Source organism: Saccostrea cucullata, unplaced genomic scaffold (genome assembly GCF_032062105.1).
Source record: "Saccostrea cucullata isolate Sc308-1 unplaced genomic scaffold, CSIRO_AGI_Scuc_v1 ctg21, whole genome shotgun sequence".
NCBI lineage: Eukaryota > Metazoa > Mollusca > Bivalvia > Ostreida > Ostreidae > Saccostrea > Saccostrea cuccullata.
This window is the reverse complement of record NW_026931375.1, coordinates 358,154-375,398: the sequence shown is the minus strand read 5'-3', so window position 1 is coordinate 375,398 and position 17,245 is coordinate 358,154. Positions and strand designations below refer to the sequence as shown.

Sequence of the window (17,245 nt, the reverse complement as noted above, 5' to 3'; positions counted from 1 at the left end):
ATAAATGAAATCAATTTTTGTATATACGTCATTAGACTTGATAACTCGTTCCCAGTTGTTTTTCCCAGTGAGTTTCCTTCTGTAGCAAACCAAACGATCGATCAAAAACTACACATTACTCATTAGTACGGGATAAAACAGAAAATGGCAGGTTCTCCAACGGACGAAAAGCAAGTGGACCTTAATAAAGGTAACCTATTTATTGTGTTTCATTTTTTGCAGAATTAGTTTTCATGCTGATTTTACCTTGACCTCGTCAACGTGGCTCTTGTTTACATTTTGACGTTTCGTGTGGTGGTCTTAAAATTGTGTTTTATTTATTTTAATAAAAATGTATGAATTGAAATGGTTGAATAAATTTTAATTTTTATGTGGCTAAATATGGGAAGCTGTAAAATTGATGACAAATATCCTTTCAGTGGAGTGCACTGTCATTCTCACATGATCCTAGATGTGATGACATACTGTGATTTCATTGATTGTGCACCTCCTTAAACCAGGGACCGTCTCAGTATATTGGCCCCTGCTTAAACTACTTGATCTCTGGTTAACAAGAAAAGTTATTACATTTGTCTATTGTCCCCCACGACACAACTGTTTTGAAGGATTAAACAATTTTAACCATACCTATGACAAAAAATATATAAACCGGGCAAAACTGAGCAAGGCATGCTCTAGGCAGATGATATATTGATTCTTATTATTTAATATTCAACAGCTGATCCAGCCATTAATTTTAATAAGTATTTGTCTTTAATAATACTTCATATTTTTTATTCGGCTACTTATAATCCTGGTAGATCTATAGGAAAGAGATCCTGGACTTGAATAAGGGAATGAGAGTTACACTCTGACAGTCATTAGATAACAGGTTTTTTCATGATTGAACATGGCTCTGAAATTGATGTTGCTGGGAGATTCCATGAGTTCATTATCAGAAGACCTGTATATAGAGTTCAGAGGGTTAAAGTTTAATCCAGGTCTTGCCTGCTACATTATCTCCCTATCTGTCACATTTAATGCTTTGCTGGACATGTGTAAAAACATGCTGTGGAGAAGATGATGTCTTTTAGAATGGACATTAATCAGCAATTTCAATTAAACATCATAATTCACTTTCTGTTGAGATTATTTTCAATGTAGGAGCAGGAACCTTTGTAGGGCTGAAAGTTCTGAGATTTTCTGGGACACTTTTGTGACATTTATGTGGCTTATATATGCATAATTCCTGATTAAAATTTTCTTTCCAGAGGGAATTTAATTTAGTAATACACAAATATTCCTTCTTATCCAGTATTATTCATTGAGAAACTGAAAGACCTAGCTATCATTCAGATCATCTGGAAAAAGTTATAATTGTTTTACATTTAATAGAAAAAGCAACAGTTCTAAAACAAAGAAATTTCTACATTATTTATACTGATCGAGTGGCATTTGCAAATAACTACATGTCCTTATTAGCTCATTTTATAATTGTAGAACTCAATAGATGAAGAATGCTTGATCTAAATAGTAAATGTGCTATCTAGATTCAGTAGATTGTAAATACTTTAATAGTCATGCAAATTCTATTATTATAAAAATTCAAGGTTCCACCAAAACAAATAGAAATAATTCTATACATATAAGCATTCTTCAATAACAAAATTTTATATTTAATTTTAGAAATATGTTACAATTTCATTCATTGTCCAGTTTATTGTCCCTCTCTGAGACAGTTTTTAATCCATTTCAACACAAAAATAAAATTGCAATAACATACACAGCTTATAGTCAGTACTTTAATTCTTATAAACTTAACTTTGTATGGAACACAACAAAATACCAAGTTGACTGCACTCTGTTCATAAAACAAGCAACAGTCAGACTCTAAAAATAATGCACTTGATGTAGGACTGGCATTAATATACATGTACACCTGTATAGCAGAATTTTATGATCTATCGTAACTGTTGTGTACCTGGTATTCAGGGTGTTTTAATGCATCTATTTAGCTTCCATTTTTCTTGGTCTATTTATTTAATTCTTACGACTTATATTAAGGTTTACATATTTCCTATTGCAGCTTGATAACACTTTGCAAATATGTATTTATCAGTTGATCAGTGTGCAGGTACATGTACAAAGTGAAATCAAGGATGTTTAAACAATCAAGGTCTAGTTGAGATATTCTTGGTGAATATGAGCTAAATATGTAAATTGCCAAAGGCAAGATGTAACAAATGTAGAAACGTGTCAAAATATTATAACATAAACCAGACAATTATAAAGAATACATCTTGAGAAAACAAGTTAGATTGAAAATGATAAGTCGCAGTTGATTTATATACTACTGAGAAATGGGTTCACTGGGGCAGATTATATAATGTCTGACAGGCAGGTGAAGTCTTGCTTAACCAATTAATGGTGACTCATTGATGGGTTCACGTGGCCAGGAATATACATTCTTAGATGACAAGGTTGTCACAGGACAGTTTTCTTGTTTTAATCTTCTATTGTATTAGCTCCCATATGTTTCTAGTGAGGACAGATTGACTAAACTGGATAACAAGATACTAGCCTTAGCCGTGATTGTTGGGAATATAACAGAGTGGGCTTCATACAGTATCTTGTCAAATATTGATTGGTGCGAAGGAGTTAAGTCTTAATGAGGAAGGCATTGAGATGATTGAAACTCATCTTGTCATGTTAGAGGAAGGAGTGTCTCCATTGCCTCTGATTCCACATGTTTGATGAATACTTGAGGAATGGCTTTTTCCGTTCATCTTGCCAGATATCAGTGATCAATGAGAATGTCAAATTTCTAATGATAGGCTAATTTGGATTGGTAGAATTTGATTTATAGTGTATTCTGACGTAAAAATTTTACAACCAGTCTGTTTTCAGACACTATTGAGACTAACAATTAATTATTAATTTATTAATTTTTCTCAGAAGAGTATAGGCATATATGCACTTGTACTAATAATCAACCTGAACCAATATCTATAGGTGAATAAGTGTGTGCAGTCAGTTTTGGGGGTTTATCAGTTCAAAGCTTTCATTTCTGATTGTATGATTTATCTGTAGTGATATATATGTACTGGTACATGTCATTTTACACTTCACTTGATAAAATGCATATCACTATTATCAGTACCGGTGCAATGCAGTTGTAAATTCATATATATTTGAAACATTAAAATTATCCTGCAGAATTAGCTAAAAGGTGATATAATATTATTGTTGAGGACTCTTCATCTCATTTGTTGTCTGGAAAATTAAATCTCTCTGTGGATGATGTTTTCATCAAAGGTGAAAAAGAAACAAGAGAAGAAAGATAAAAATTGTAAGGAGTTACAGAACATTGAGAATGGGGAAACTGATGAGGATTTCAAATTGAAAATTAGTGAACCATCAAATTATGTTAAATTTCTGCAGTTGACCCTTGAGGGGTCACAGTCAGATGATGAGGGGTCACACGGTGACCTTGACGGATACATAGAGGATGACATTGTTGGGGGGACATTTTTATCCGAGTGTGATGCAGATGTTGATGCATCTGATTTGACTGAAGCAGGTATATTGCACTGAAAAATAGATAATGTTTTGACATTTGATGAATGTTTTGAAATGTATTTGTTTATAAGTCAAACAGCATGATTGCTTGATTTGTATCAGTATTCTGTAAGGGTTATAACTAGGTTGACTATCTGCAGACATATTACGTAAGAGATACTCTTTTTTCAGATGAGCATTTGTTTGAGGAGGAGGAGGGGGCGACTCATGCGAAAGAGGAACCGATGACTGAGGAGGAGAAACAGAGGCAGATGGAGGAGTGGAAAGAGGAACTAGCCAGGGTAATTGTCATGTGATCAATGTCAGCATCTCACAAATTATAATGGCCCTGTTAGCAAATATTACTTATCATTGGGTCATATTTTGGCTGAAGTTTTTCATACCAATTGTATCTGGGGTGTCCAGGTATTGCAGTAGTAGCACACTCGCTTCTCAAATTCGATCCCCATAATCGACAAAGGTTGTTACCATCTTGGACACATGGGTTTTCTCAAAGAATTCCAGTTTCCTCCCACAGAAATGACCCCCTTGCACAAACATTCATCCAGAAGACCCTATTGGAAATAAGCTTTTGAGCTTTCATGGGCTATTCTTAGTTTCATATATTTGTTAGTAGGCCTTTGTTTTTATACAAAATTTAACTACAGAATATTCCATCCACCTGATCAGTACTTAGGGTTTACAACAACACAGACAGATGTACAGGGGATGCTTACTCCCCCTTAGCTCCTGATCCCATCTCTGGAATTTCAGAGTATCCATGTTTTGTGCCTTATCACAAACTGGTTTTGTAGGTAGAAATTTTTTGTAGATAAATCACTTTTCATTATCTTTATCTTTTTTCACTGTATGGACCAGTTAAACAAAAAAAATATTTCTAGAATAGCATACTTATCCAATAACATAGATAAAAAAACAAAAATGATTGTTAAGAAAAAAAGAAATGTTTTTTTATCCATATGATTAATGTATCATCACATCATCTTAAATAGATGGCTTATTTTTCTGTGTTCATTAGGTTGAAGGGGAGATAACCACACTCAGACAGGTTTTAGGATCCAAAGTGAGATATGCCTCTGAATTAAAGAGAAAGATGGGCATTACTCCATTCCAGGAGTTTAAGCACGACTTTTCGGAGGGTATAAAGTCCATCCAGCAGTCAGAGACGTAAGTACATAAGTATACGTAATATCATGTCTATCTCATCAGCTTTACTTGTATGTGTCACAACTTTTATCATTATGGGTACCTCCTGCCATAAACATGTTATTTATAGTATATGTGTTTGCTTGGATTTGATTTAACCATTAATTGATGGGTTAGGTTTTATTCAAAATAAGAATTCAAAAATCGTTCCTAAAAAGGGCAAGTACAGGTTTCTATTATCGGCTGTGCAATTAGTTAATTACTTTTTCAAGCATTAGAATTTAAAAACTGTCTGTTTATATAAATGCGCAGAAAGATCATTAAACCATTACCTGCAATAAAGATACAACACATGCATGCTGCCTTTAAAGCCTTAAATCGTGAACAAATGCCTTACTGCTGCTATGAATTGACATAAAAAAACAAAAATGGCTTCATTTGACACAAACATATTCTTTTTCCCTTGAGGAAATTTATTAAAATTCATTTGAAATCTTTTGTAATTTTCTTTGCTGTGATCACAAAAACTAAATTCACTTAGCTCCGAAGACTTCAATATATCGCACCTTCCATTAATTTTTCATAGCTGAAAAGATGTCAAGGATCAATTTGACCATGGATTCTATATGCCTTGATACATAGCCTAGAACTAAGTTTTATAGCAGCAAAAATTAATATACACATTAATGGATAGTAAGAAATTTGCAGTTGCTTTGTAATATTTTTATAAGGCCATAATAAAAATATTCCTAGATTCTCATTGATCGGGATCGATATTCATCAACCATTCTACTTTCGTTTTAAATCCCGCGAAAGTCGACACGATTTTGACAGCTGAAAAGATAGTAATTGCTGTAATACATGCGTATATATTTTAAACAAGGGTCATGGGTTGAAAAAGATTGGTGATGATGTGAATTAATAGATAATTGAACCTTTACTCTGACTTTTATTCGGGTATTGAGATGAAATTACACCGATTGACCAGGTCAATGAGAAATCTGCAAAATTGAAGAAATAAAAAATATAAAATAAATGCCGCCCACCAGCCTCGATTTTTAAAAAAATTCGGATGAGAATCTAGCAATTTATCTATTATGGCCTAAGCGCAAATTTTCAAGTTGATTTTTATTGTACCCTAGGTTCCAGAAGACAAATGAATCCCTTTCGAATCTCCAAGCCAAAATAACAGGCTCTACAGTGTAAGAATATGTGGTTTATACTGCATAATCGTACAATCAAGTTTGTTAAGCATATCAAAATGTTTGGCAATTTTGCACAAAAATGAAAATTTTACCTGATATTATAGACTAACAAATTAGATGCTTACACATAAAGGAAGACTTTTAATGTTACATTTAAGTGTTAATGAAATGATAGGTAATCTAAGTATTCTAATAAATAAATATCAGTAATATTTTAAACACATGACAATGCAAAACTGAAAATAAAAAAAAAAGAAAAGGACTGAAATTTTTCGAGGCATGTTTATTACTTATGTTTGCATGTGGATCAGTATATGGACATGCATAACAGTAACTGCTTTGCAGTGTTTAGAATGAATAATCATGATCCATGATATGCCAACAGACTTGGTTTCTTCCTGTAACAGCTTTCTTGCCTTATGTACAAATGCCAAGTCCCCATATCATGCTCCTTATAAGTCTGTGCTGCTAATGCTACTAGTGAAATGCTGCTATTCCACATTGGGCTAATTGGTCTTTCCCAGACTTTTTCTTATGCATTCTCTTACAATTTTGTGGGCAATTTTCTGGAATTTGGAGGGGTTTTTTTTTCTAACAATTTATTTCATTTTTGTATGAGGGTTGTCCCAGAAAGTCGTAGACAATGTTTATAATTTTTTAAACATGCGACTAATACTAACCAAATTTTGCATAGACATAATATATTCAATGTTCTTTAAAATTGTGAATTTTTAAGTATATATCTTTCATATTAATAATATTAGGACGATTTATATGAAGGTCGATAAGGCCTGTCGGCGCACGAACAAAATTCAGAATAATTTACGCAATTAACTATTACATTTGCTTTTAAGGAGTTAATTTTAAATGGCACAATATTCAATTAGAGTTTTACCTCTATACCGTGAATAGTTACGGCATGTAATAAGTAGAGTACTGTTTGTTAAACGCAGACTATTGGAAACAATCTTGATCGCGAACGACATCAAAAAATGTGTATTCTCTGCTGCCTACAATGTAACGCGATCTTTCTACTAAATTTCGACTGAAATTTGAATCGGATTAAAAAACAAACGGACAGTAGTGAATTTGAATAAGTCCCTTAGTCAAGAGTGGTCTATCACTTTAAAAAATATATTGAATGTTAATTTACGCGAGTGAGGCAGACAAAGAGATTGTGATGTTATATGAGACGTAATTTACGTTTGCTTTCATGCGCCAGTGTACACTTACATTCTATCTTTATTTTTACATAATTTTCTTATTAGATAGGATATCATCATGAAACTTGAAATGCATGATCATAAAATGTTACTTTTTGCTATGGCAAGGAAAGAAATTTAATTAAGCAAAGAGAAACTTAACTGTTTTCCATGTCTACAACTCTTTGAGACAACCCTCGTATTTTGCATGAAATATTATAATACCTGGTAAGCTTATATTTTTATTAAACATTTTATCAGCAGCAAAACTTGACATCAAGTATAAATAGAGGTATGAGCTTGAAACTTTTTTTTTACAGTAAAACTTTAATGAGGAAGAATTATAAGCTTGAGTTTTAAAAACATAGTTTAGGGAATAGAGATATCCCTTAACCATCTCATAGAGTTCTCTTGTTCAGTTTTTTTGTTTCTTTTTTTTTCTCTTTCTCTAAGCCTGCATAGAAGAAAATTAGCATTTGCTTAGAATGACCTTTTTGTTTCCTTTACAATAAGGACAACAGTGCCAAGTTGTAACAGTTGAAGTCTTCCTTTCAATAAGCATCAGTCATTTGTGTTACATGATTGGATGTGTATACTAACATGTGTGTGAGAGTTTTACTGATTGCTTCAGTTATTTTAGCTCTACAGAGACTGGACAAAGACCAGAAGAGATTAATTTATATGCAATTGGTAAAGGTTCAGTCTGCCAGCCAATCTCAACAATCTTTCTACATGTCAATACCATTGGGTTTTGTGGGAGGGGGGATAACATATGCAAGTAGTAATAAAAGATATCAATACATGTATTATTATTTTTTCTATTTTATATAAGTGTGGTCATTATTATAAGAAAGTTGTATTATTTATATTTGCTGCTTTGATGCAGGAATTTTCAATGGCAAGTAAAATTTCAAAGTAAAAAAAAAAATGCAGATACTTTAAATATAAAGCTATTTCAATAGGATAAAGACCAGTAGGGCTACAGTCTTGTCAAAGTCATAAGGTTTTATTTCTTTTCAGTTGTTTCTTTTAAAATTACCGTATATTTTTAGCTTTATCAGTGACTTGAAAAATTAAATGATAAAATTAATGACCAGACACTGCATAAGGTGATATGGTCCCATGCAAAGTAAATGTAATCACCAAAAGATAAACTAAAACTGTTGAAATTGGTATTAAATCAATTGCCTATAATTTAATTATTTAAACCAATAAAAAGATGTCATTGAATACTTGCTCCTGCAAGTTACTTGTCAATTCAAAGGCAAAGGTCAACATATAATACAGCATTCAAAATATTGCATGAAATATGGAGTACATTGCATCAAAATGTAACAATGTACTTGACATAAATGATGTTTAGTTTTATAATGAGAATGAAAGAGGTTTACTTAATTGATATTGAGACAAAGATGAAGGCATCAGTGACTATATAATGTGGAAACAAGCATAAACAATCAGAATTTCCCTTCCTGGTTTTCTTTAGCTTTTAGGCATATGATAAACACAAATTTTAAAGGTGATTCACAGCTGAAATAAATATATTCTGTATATCAATAACATTAAAGGTGAACACCAAATTCAAAAATTTTAGAAACATGAATATATTCCTGCTTGTTATCTTAACTGTGCTTTCCAAAGGGCAAAATATAATTTGGTAATTCTTTCATTATCAAAGATAACATATTAAAAGTATATATCATTTGAAAGCTTGTTAAATGTTTTTAATGCAATTGATTTTTTATCTGATTAATTATTATATTTTAATGTAAATATTAGCACATTTATATTTTATAAATCAACTTTTTTGTACACCTTTCAACATTAAAATTTTGCCTCCTGTAGATTAAAGATTGAATTTTAAAAATGTATCTGTTTTTTGATAAATCTCTCTATTCAAAAGTATATTTGTCTTTCATTGTTACTGATTTATTAGCCAAATTCTACAGTGCCACCCATAAATGAAAAAACTGTATATTTAAAAATTGCGCACAAAAAACACATTTGAGACGCTCGGCCAGTTTTCAGAGCAATTTATTTCTCCATGTTTTTAAAGCTATAATCTAAAAATATTACTAACCGTGTGTTCCTTACATATTCGTACATATTCTTGCGCTGTTTCCACAACCAAACATTCCTCATAATTGTTGTTAGTAATCCTCCAGACCCTGATATTGTAATCATCGACATTTTGCTTATTTATACTACCATTTTGGTTTTAAAGATAATTCGGTCCAATATACTTCGTCCCTGTATGTCAATTACTGATAACCTCTGTGTGGCTATAGAAGAATTTCCCAAGTGGTCACATTTTTTTGAAATCTTACAGACCAAATCAGAAGCTTATTTGCACACAGTGTTAGGTATATGAAAATAATTTCAATAATCAGAAAGAATTTTTCATGCATCATAAAGCAGTCATTAGCATTTTTTGTGCGCTCAAAATTGACAATAAAAAAGCCTTTTTTCCTTAACTGTGCTTCAGGCAAAGGTTAGGGTCTCACAATGATCTATCAATATATTTTTTGAAGCAATTGATTCTGATTAATTGATGATTGAAGCAGGTGTTACTGTACACATACATTATTTATCCTTTAGAGTGGTTTATTGCTGGAAACATTAGGTAGATTTGAAATTACACTATGAGAAGCATGTTAAATTTCAGAGACAACATGAAGGCAATATAACTTTTTATATCATAACAGAGATATTGAAATAGATATCTATTTTACAAGTTTGCAATACTGTGTGGATGGTTTATTTTGAGAGGACAAATACTTAGGGGATTGACTTTATTGTTTCAGGTATCAGAAAACAAATGAAAAACTTCATGATATAAATGACAAGATAACACATTCCACTGCGTGAGTAGTCCAGAGTGTGGCATGATTCCTCAGTAATGCTTGTCTTCGTTAGTTCTAATTAACCACTAATTGTTGTGTATTCTGTAATTCAGGCTTCAAAATTAACTTACTAGTACCTTTCCATCACAGTTGAAATCATGTTACAAAGCTTTTCAGGTATTTTTGACATGAGAAGTTGCACTAGTGCTGTGAATTTTCATTAATTTCCACTTTTTAGATTCAGATGAAATGAAAATTCAATATTCCTTTAATGATGCTTCATAACTTTAGCTTGGTCAAAAAAGGTGTAATAACCAACTTTTGACAAACTGTCATTTTCAATGAAAAAGTAAGAAAATTAGTCATGACATATCAAAAACAAAATGTATCCAGGCCTACAGGAAAACGGTAATTTGTATGTTCTTGGTCTTAATGTTAAATTTAATATAGTATGCAATTTCAAATTTATTTTCTACATTTTGGGGGCATGGATTGAAAGTGATTGTGAAACCACCAAAAAGTACATTTACTAGAATATTAAATTTGAAAAAGTATGCAATTTATTTTGGGCATTTTCAAAAACACACATTGAATATTACATTAAACTGATATACAAAGTGGTTGATACCTGATATCTGATCAAATATTGTAGATAGATAGCTTGTTGTAAAGTAACTACCTGCCCCTCTATATAGTCAAGTCCTCTGGGTAGATATATTCTTAACTTTTATTTTTAATAACTAACTTTATCTTATTCAATACATGTATATTGATAAAGACATGTATTTCATTTCCCTAAACATGCAGTTTAAAAAAAATGCAATAGTATAGTATAGCTTTTCAGAAATTGCTAATGTTTAAAATAAACAAGTGAATTTGAATTGATCATTTTTTATAAGCAATGCTGCTGATAAAATGACATGTATCAGCTCTTGTTCATAGATGTACATGTATTCAATACAGAATGGAAGCTGCAACCTTACATATTTAGCATATTCAGCTCAATTACAGCTTTCACTATATATATATACATGTATTTATGTTTGTGCCCATTAACTCTTAATCAGCATCTATGGGGACATGACTACATCCATCTATAAAATTATAATATTTTGCTGGATATTAACTGCTTATTTACAGTCAAACCTGATTATCTCAAACTCGGTGGAGCGGGAAAAACTTTGAGATATTGAAAATAACAAACCCAATGGAGCAAGAAAAACTTTGAGATATTGAAAATAAAATACTTGTCCAAATGAAGAGTTAATGGTTGGGACTCCCAGTCACTTCTGCACATCCATGGTGTTTGAGATATCAGTGTTTGAGATTTTTTTTATTTAGCCTAGATTATCTACTGAATATCATGGTGTGTTTTAATAACATGTACTTTTTTGGTGAAACATGATTATTACATGCACACATACCTGGTAAATCAGATGGTGAAATAATCAAATGTGCTATTAAATATTGTACCTACTTGATAATCAGTCCAGTATTGTATTTTCATGTATGCAGGCATGTAGTTTCTCTTTTGCAAGTTGGAGGGGCCAGCTAGAAAAAATAATTTGATAGCCTGTCTGAAAAATCTTTAACAAGCAGAAAGAATTTCAAATCTTTTCAGGAGTGGGAGTTATTAATGCACTACCAAGGGATACTTAGATTTTATATTATGTTTGGAAAATAGTGGCTGCCCCCTTTCTCCACCTAAACTACATGCCTTTTGCTAGGACAGGAAATGAGAAAAAAAAATTTTTATTTGAAATTCAGGTATATTCTTTTAAATCTTGATTCATATAGATTTAAGCTATATACACTATATTCACTTAGATTAATGAACAGTTCTCTTATTTTGAATCTTTAAAAGAAAAAAGTGTGAGTTGTAAATAAAATAATTGTTAATCTATTGTAGATACCAGAAGACCTCCTCTGCTATGAAGACTGCCTCTGAGAAGACTAACGAGACGGTGCGCAATGTGGCTTCTTCTGTCTCCAAGAAAATAGGAGACCTTAGGTATGTGTAGAATGTTGCTGAAAAAATGAGACCCTTAAGGAACGTGAGAGGCTTGTACTTTATAATACAGGCAGATACTGAAATGTTCCAGTTGAAAACAGAGACTTTTGCTATATTTCAGTTTTTCTTTCCTTCATTATTTCTCTTATGAATAACTTTGTAAAGAAGTAGATAATTGTTTCCAAAAATGGGAAAATTGAAATGTGTCAATTGTGAAATTATTTATTTATTTATTTTTTTTTTGTCTCTTACCATTTTACAAAAAAATATAAGCATTAGAAAGTTTCTGAATTTGTGAATATTTTTGCAGGAATTCTGGTACTTTTAAATCTATGGAAGAAAAGGTTGGAGGTGCTTATGCAAATGTGAAGGTGAGTTGAAATTGTGCAGTATTTAAATAAAGAGTCATTTGTCTTCAACAGTGCTAAATAATACAGTTATAATTTCATTTTACACAATATTTCATTAAAAAAAGATTATAGGAACTCCCAGTGAGACTTCTTTTGATTTCATTTCCAAATTTCACAAAATTATATAAAAATGGTTTCCAGATAACAACTTTTATTTTTCTATGAGCTTTTGCAAGGAAATTCATTACAGCTCGCAGTGATTTTAAAAAAAGATTTTGAGGTCAAAAGGTCAAGGTCAAAAATTTATATCCATAGAATATTTTATAGATATAAGTGTTCTTTCATGTTTTCTTAACCTTTCATACTTGTTTATATCCACCTAATAGCTAAGCTAGAAAATTCACCATCATTTTTAGCTCACCTGAGCCAAAGGCTCAAGTGAGCTTTTCTGATCAAAATTTGTCCGTTGTCTGTCGTCGTCGTTGTTGTCGGCGTCGTTGTTGTAAACTTTTCTTATTTTCATCTTCATCTCAAGAACTACTGGGCCAATTTCAACCAAACTTGCTACAAAGTATCCTTGGGTAAAGGGGATTCAAGTTTCTTCAAATGAAGGGCCATGCCCTTTTCCAAGGGGATTTAGAAATCTTTTTAAAAAATCTTCTTCTCAAGATTTCTTGTGGAATCATCCTCAGGTAGTGTAGATTCAAATTTGTTCAAAATGACCCCTTAGGGTATATCCAATGGAGTATAAAATAAAAATTTTTCTTCTTCTCAAGAACCGCTGGGCCTGGAAAGATGAAACTGTGGAATCATCCTCAGGTAGTGTATATATTTGTTCAAATCATGACCCCTGAAAATATTTTTACATAGGAATATATAGGAAAAATCTTTAAAAATCTTCTTCTCAAGAACCATTTAGACAGAAAAAATAAAACTCATGTGAAATCATGCTTAGGTAGTGTAGATTCAAATTTGTTCAAATCATGACCCCAGGGGCTAGGGTGGGGCCATAATGGCCGTTAAAAGTTTTACATAGGAACATATAGGAAAAATCTTTAAAAATCTTCTTCTCAAGAACCACAGGGCCAGGAAAGATGAAACTAATGTGGAATCATCCTCAGGTAGTGTAGATTCAACTTTGTTCAAATCATGACCCGCAGGGCTAGGGTGGGGCCAAAATGGCCGACCAAAGTTTTATACAGGAATTAAATAGGGAAATCTTTTAAAATCTTTTTTTCAAGTACTTCAAAGCCATGATTAGTGATATTTATATGGAATCATCCATTTAATTCTAGTTTGTTCTAAACTCAGTAAACTTTCAGTTCTGATCTGATATGTGCTTTTTCCTTGCCGATGTTCTCAGGTGAGCGCTGTGGCCCCAGGGCCTCTTGTTTAATATCCTACTAACAGTACGGTACAATCATATTGCTGAATGTTCCAGTTAAATTTTAATACAATAAATTGACCATGCATGTTAAGATATGTTCACAACAAAAGAGCAGTTATTTAACTTTGGGTGGTTTTGAACATATACATTTGCTCAAACCAAAGGCTAATGATGATAGACAATCTATTTAATATAGACATCCAGATCTATAGAAAGTTTGAAGGAGAGAATTGGATTTGTGAGTGAATCTGAATCAGTGTTGTCTTTTACAGAGTATAAATATTTCTATACCAAAATGACCTTACACATTTTTTTGTTAGATTTTAGTTTAGAGCACCTAAATCCATTTAAAGAATTGCTGTAAATCATTCAAGATTTTGTTTTGGAATTTCTGTTCAGTAGCCATATTTTTCAAAAGATATATAGATAGTAGTTATTATGCACAATATTATTACTTTTATATGTATTGTAACTGAAAAACATGTGTTCCATATGTATTTTTGTGGTATTGTTATTAAGTGCATGCAGTGAATTTCACAGTCATTATTTGCTACCAGTGTATAAAATTATTTAACCTCTTTTTATCCTGCACATGAAGAAAGGCCCTGTATCAAAATGCAGGTTGGCTGAGAACTCACGCTGTCTGTTTGTCCACCAATCTGTCATGCTTCAGTGAAACAGAATATATAAAGAGCTTTTATATTTTTTACATCAAAATGTGATTAAATTATATTATGTCTATGTTATTTTATGAATCAATGTGTCTCATTTTCAATTGTCAACAGTCAGCTAAACAAGATTAATACACTTGTATGTCCATGAGTTCTATTTTATATGATAATGCTTCATACTTATGGGTCCAATTTTATTATCACTTTCTGTCAAATTATGCAAAAAAAATAAAAATCACCTTTAAAATTTGAGTTCACTTAGTCATAGGTCAAGGTCATTGTCATTAAAGATTTGTCAGATTCCTTGTTGCTTTTAATTTTGTATTCCTTAAAAGACACAAAAACTATTATTTCTTGTACCCGAGAACTCTATTGGGAACATAATACATGTATACTTATTAACTATATTTTTCAAAACTTGTATTTTGTATGAAAAGTTAATATTTAGCTTCTAACTTACTAGTTACAAGTATAAAATAGAAATCATAAGTTATCGCACAAGTTTCTACAAAATACTTAATACTGAAATGACTTTTGTAGGCCAAAGTAACAGGAAGCAAATCGGAAGATAATTTTGAGAGTGCTCTTCAGAAGGATACGGAAGGCAATAATTCTGCTAACGGAGGCCAGCCCACATCCTTACCCGAGGAGAAAGTCCCTCTCTAAAGAAGTTGTCTGTCGTTTAATGTTCTTGTTACAACACAATTCATCTGCACTGCTTCACAACAGTGGCTTCTGAATTGAATTGACATGTAAATTAATTGACCAAAGTCTATAAAATTGTACATGTACGTATGCTGTAGGTTAAAAATCATGCTGCTTTAAAAGTGCATTTCTGTGTAAATGTAAGCATTAGTCAAATATTTATTTAAATTATAAATAAGTCCAAAAAAAAAAAAAGATGTGAATAATGATAACTAGTAAAAAAAATTGCTGAAAATTATTTCAAGAAATTTTTAAAAATTCACAGACACTTGCATTTTCAGTTACTGATTTTTCTATAACTTATTCAGTGATACCATAGTCTGTGATGTTAATAAAAATTGTTGTTAATTTATACTACTGCATTTATTCTGCAATAACATTTGTTTTTGATATAAAGTGCAGTCAATGTAGCATATTTTTTAATCTTAATTTATTACATAGAACATCACATTTTCGAGCATTAGTTTTCTAGTTGCATTATTGTGTACATTTTTCCCCAAGCATTTTGTTTAAGATTTTCATTCTCATTCATTTAATTAACAAGTTGTTGGACATCAAGAAAAATAGTCACTGTGGCAGTTATTTTTGCAATATATGTTTAGCTCTTTAAAGGTAGATAACTCTGACCAAATGTTCATATTTAAAATAATCATTTACAAGTTGGTGTTGAAACAACATTTAGATAGTTATGTACCTGTAAACATTGCTTATGGTGCTTGTTGACTGTGTAAATTATATGATTTAGAATTTCCAACATTCAGCTATCACTATCACAGCTTAGTACGTTCTGCATATTTATAGATGTCTTGAATGTGCTTTTTTCACATTTCTGTTCCAATTTTTAATAAAATACCAGTATAAGAAACATATAAAAATCTGCATTATCAGTAACTTTTGGAAGTGGACATGTAAGTACATATAGCTTCAAGTGGAGAGAGAAAATGTGTACATGTATAATCTAAGTAAACATGAGTAGTTGGATACTGTAAATAACGGGTGATACAGTACTAAAATATATTTTATTCAAAGTTAAAGGGTAATAACTATGTGAAGGTTCAGAATTAGACTGCTCAGAAATGAAATAGTGTAGGGACATAATAAATATCTTGCCTTGCATGTGTTAAGTTTTTGGCTGTGATAAACAAAAGCAATCTAATTATACATTTAAAAATAATTTGAAAGATGTGATGGTATATTTTTATATGAAGATTGCATGGATTTCAACATCTTCAAATGCATGTATTTTCCTCTATTTTAATAGAAAGCTCAGTTGAAATTCCTTTACAAAGTTACATTGTAAACTTTTGATGAATATATGGCACTTTAATTTTATTTCAAGAAACTTGTATTGGGGAATTTGCATATAGTAATGGGGAGTTGAGAGGAGGAGTAAAAGCTAAGTGTATTATGTAACCATTAGTCAGCCTTTTTCTCATTTAATCTTCTGGTTAAGGGATAAACATACAGCGTCTTCCATCTTGCTTCTGTCTGTCTCTCTATCCCAGCAACTGTCCACAGTATTCTCAAAACCCATGAACAGTTGAGGTGTCAGCGATATCATAAAGATTGTAATGTGTATTTGTACCAGAAATGAAATGCGTCTGTTCAGCTTTCTGTAAAGCAGATTACATTTGTGGAGCAATTGTATATAAATACTATTTCTAAATCCCTTTTCTGTCAGTGCTATTACTACAGTTGTAATATTAATGTATTCATTCCTGTGTTTATAATGTTATAAATTATATCATATGAGAAATAAAATGTGAGTAAGTTGCAGTCTGTAATAATGAATTTGTATTCAAATCATCTCAACTGGTCATCATTTCCAGATGCTAGTCTTTTGAGTGTCTTTATTAGCAGATTGAGCACATGACTGGATATTTTGGAGGCCCAGGCTCAAATCCCAGTCTGGTCATTCCATTTTTCTCTTCTTGAGAAAAGATGCTTACTTGAAAAGTTTAGACTTTGACAACAGGCAAAAACTCACTTAGCTTTCAGCTTGTGCAAGTAATTAAATGGTTCCCTTTTTGCAAGGGTTAATTTATCCAGATTTTTGCCAAAAGAGCGTTGCAATACAAAGTCTTTTCACCATGCTTTCTAAAAACTACAAAAATTGTAGAGCTATATGCTCACTTATCCTCTCCATAACAAGGAGTACACGAAAGCA

General features: G+C 31.6%; 1 protein-coding gene across 4 annotated transcripts; it reads left to right on the top strand.

The window, feature by feature from the left end:
- The first annotated feature begins 25 nt into the window (after positions 1–25).
- On the top strand, positions 26–16,854 carry LOC134232437 (tumor protein D54-like). 4 transcript variants are annotated; one of them, XM_062714399.1, is made up of 8 exons: positions 26–190; positions 3,730–3,839; positions 4,577–4,725; positions 5,847–5,906; positions 9,916–9,975; positions 11,864–11,965; positions 12,276–12,336; positions 14,914–16,854. In XM_062714399.1, the coding sequence occupies exons 1-8, from the start codon at positions 145–147 to the stop codon at positions 15,037–15,039; spliced, it is 714 nt and encodes a 237-aa protein (XP_062570383.1). In that variant the 5' UTR covers positions 26–144; the 3' UTR covers positions 15,040–16,854. The 4 variants fall into 4 exon arrangements, with proteins under 4 accessions (XP_062570383.1, XP_062570384.1, XP_062570386.1 ...); XM_062714400.1 differs by lacking the exon at positions 5,847–5,906; XM_062714402.1 differs by lacking the exon at positions 9,916–9,975.
- The last annotated feature ends 391 nt before the right edge of the window (positions 16,855–17,245 follow it).

Coding starts and splice junctions, on each gene's coding strand:
- LOC134232437 (XM_062714399.1), top strand. CDS start 145: ATGGCAGGTTCTCCAACGGACGAAAAGCAAGTGGACCTTAATAAAG. Junction 4,726..5,846: donor TCCATCCAGCAGTCAGAGAC/GTAAGTACATAA, acceptor ATTGTACCCTAG/GTTCCAGAAGACAAATGAAT. Junction 5,907..9,915: donor AAAATAACAGGCTCTACAGT/GTAAGAATATGT, acceptor TTATTGTTTCAG/GTATCAGAAAACAAATGAAA.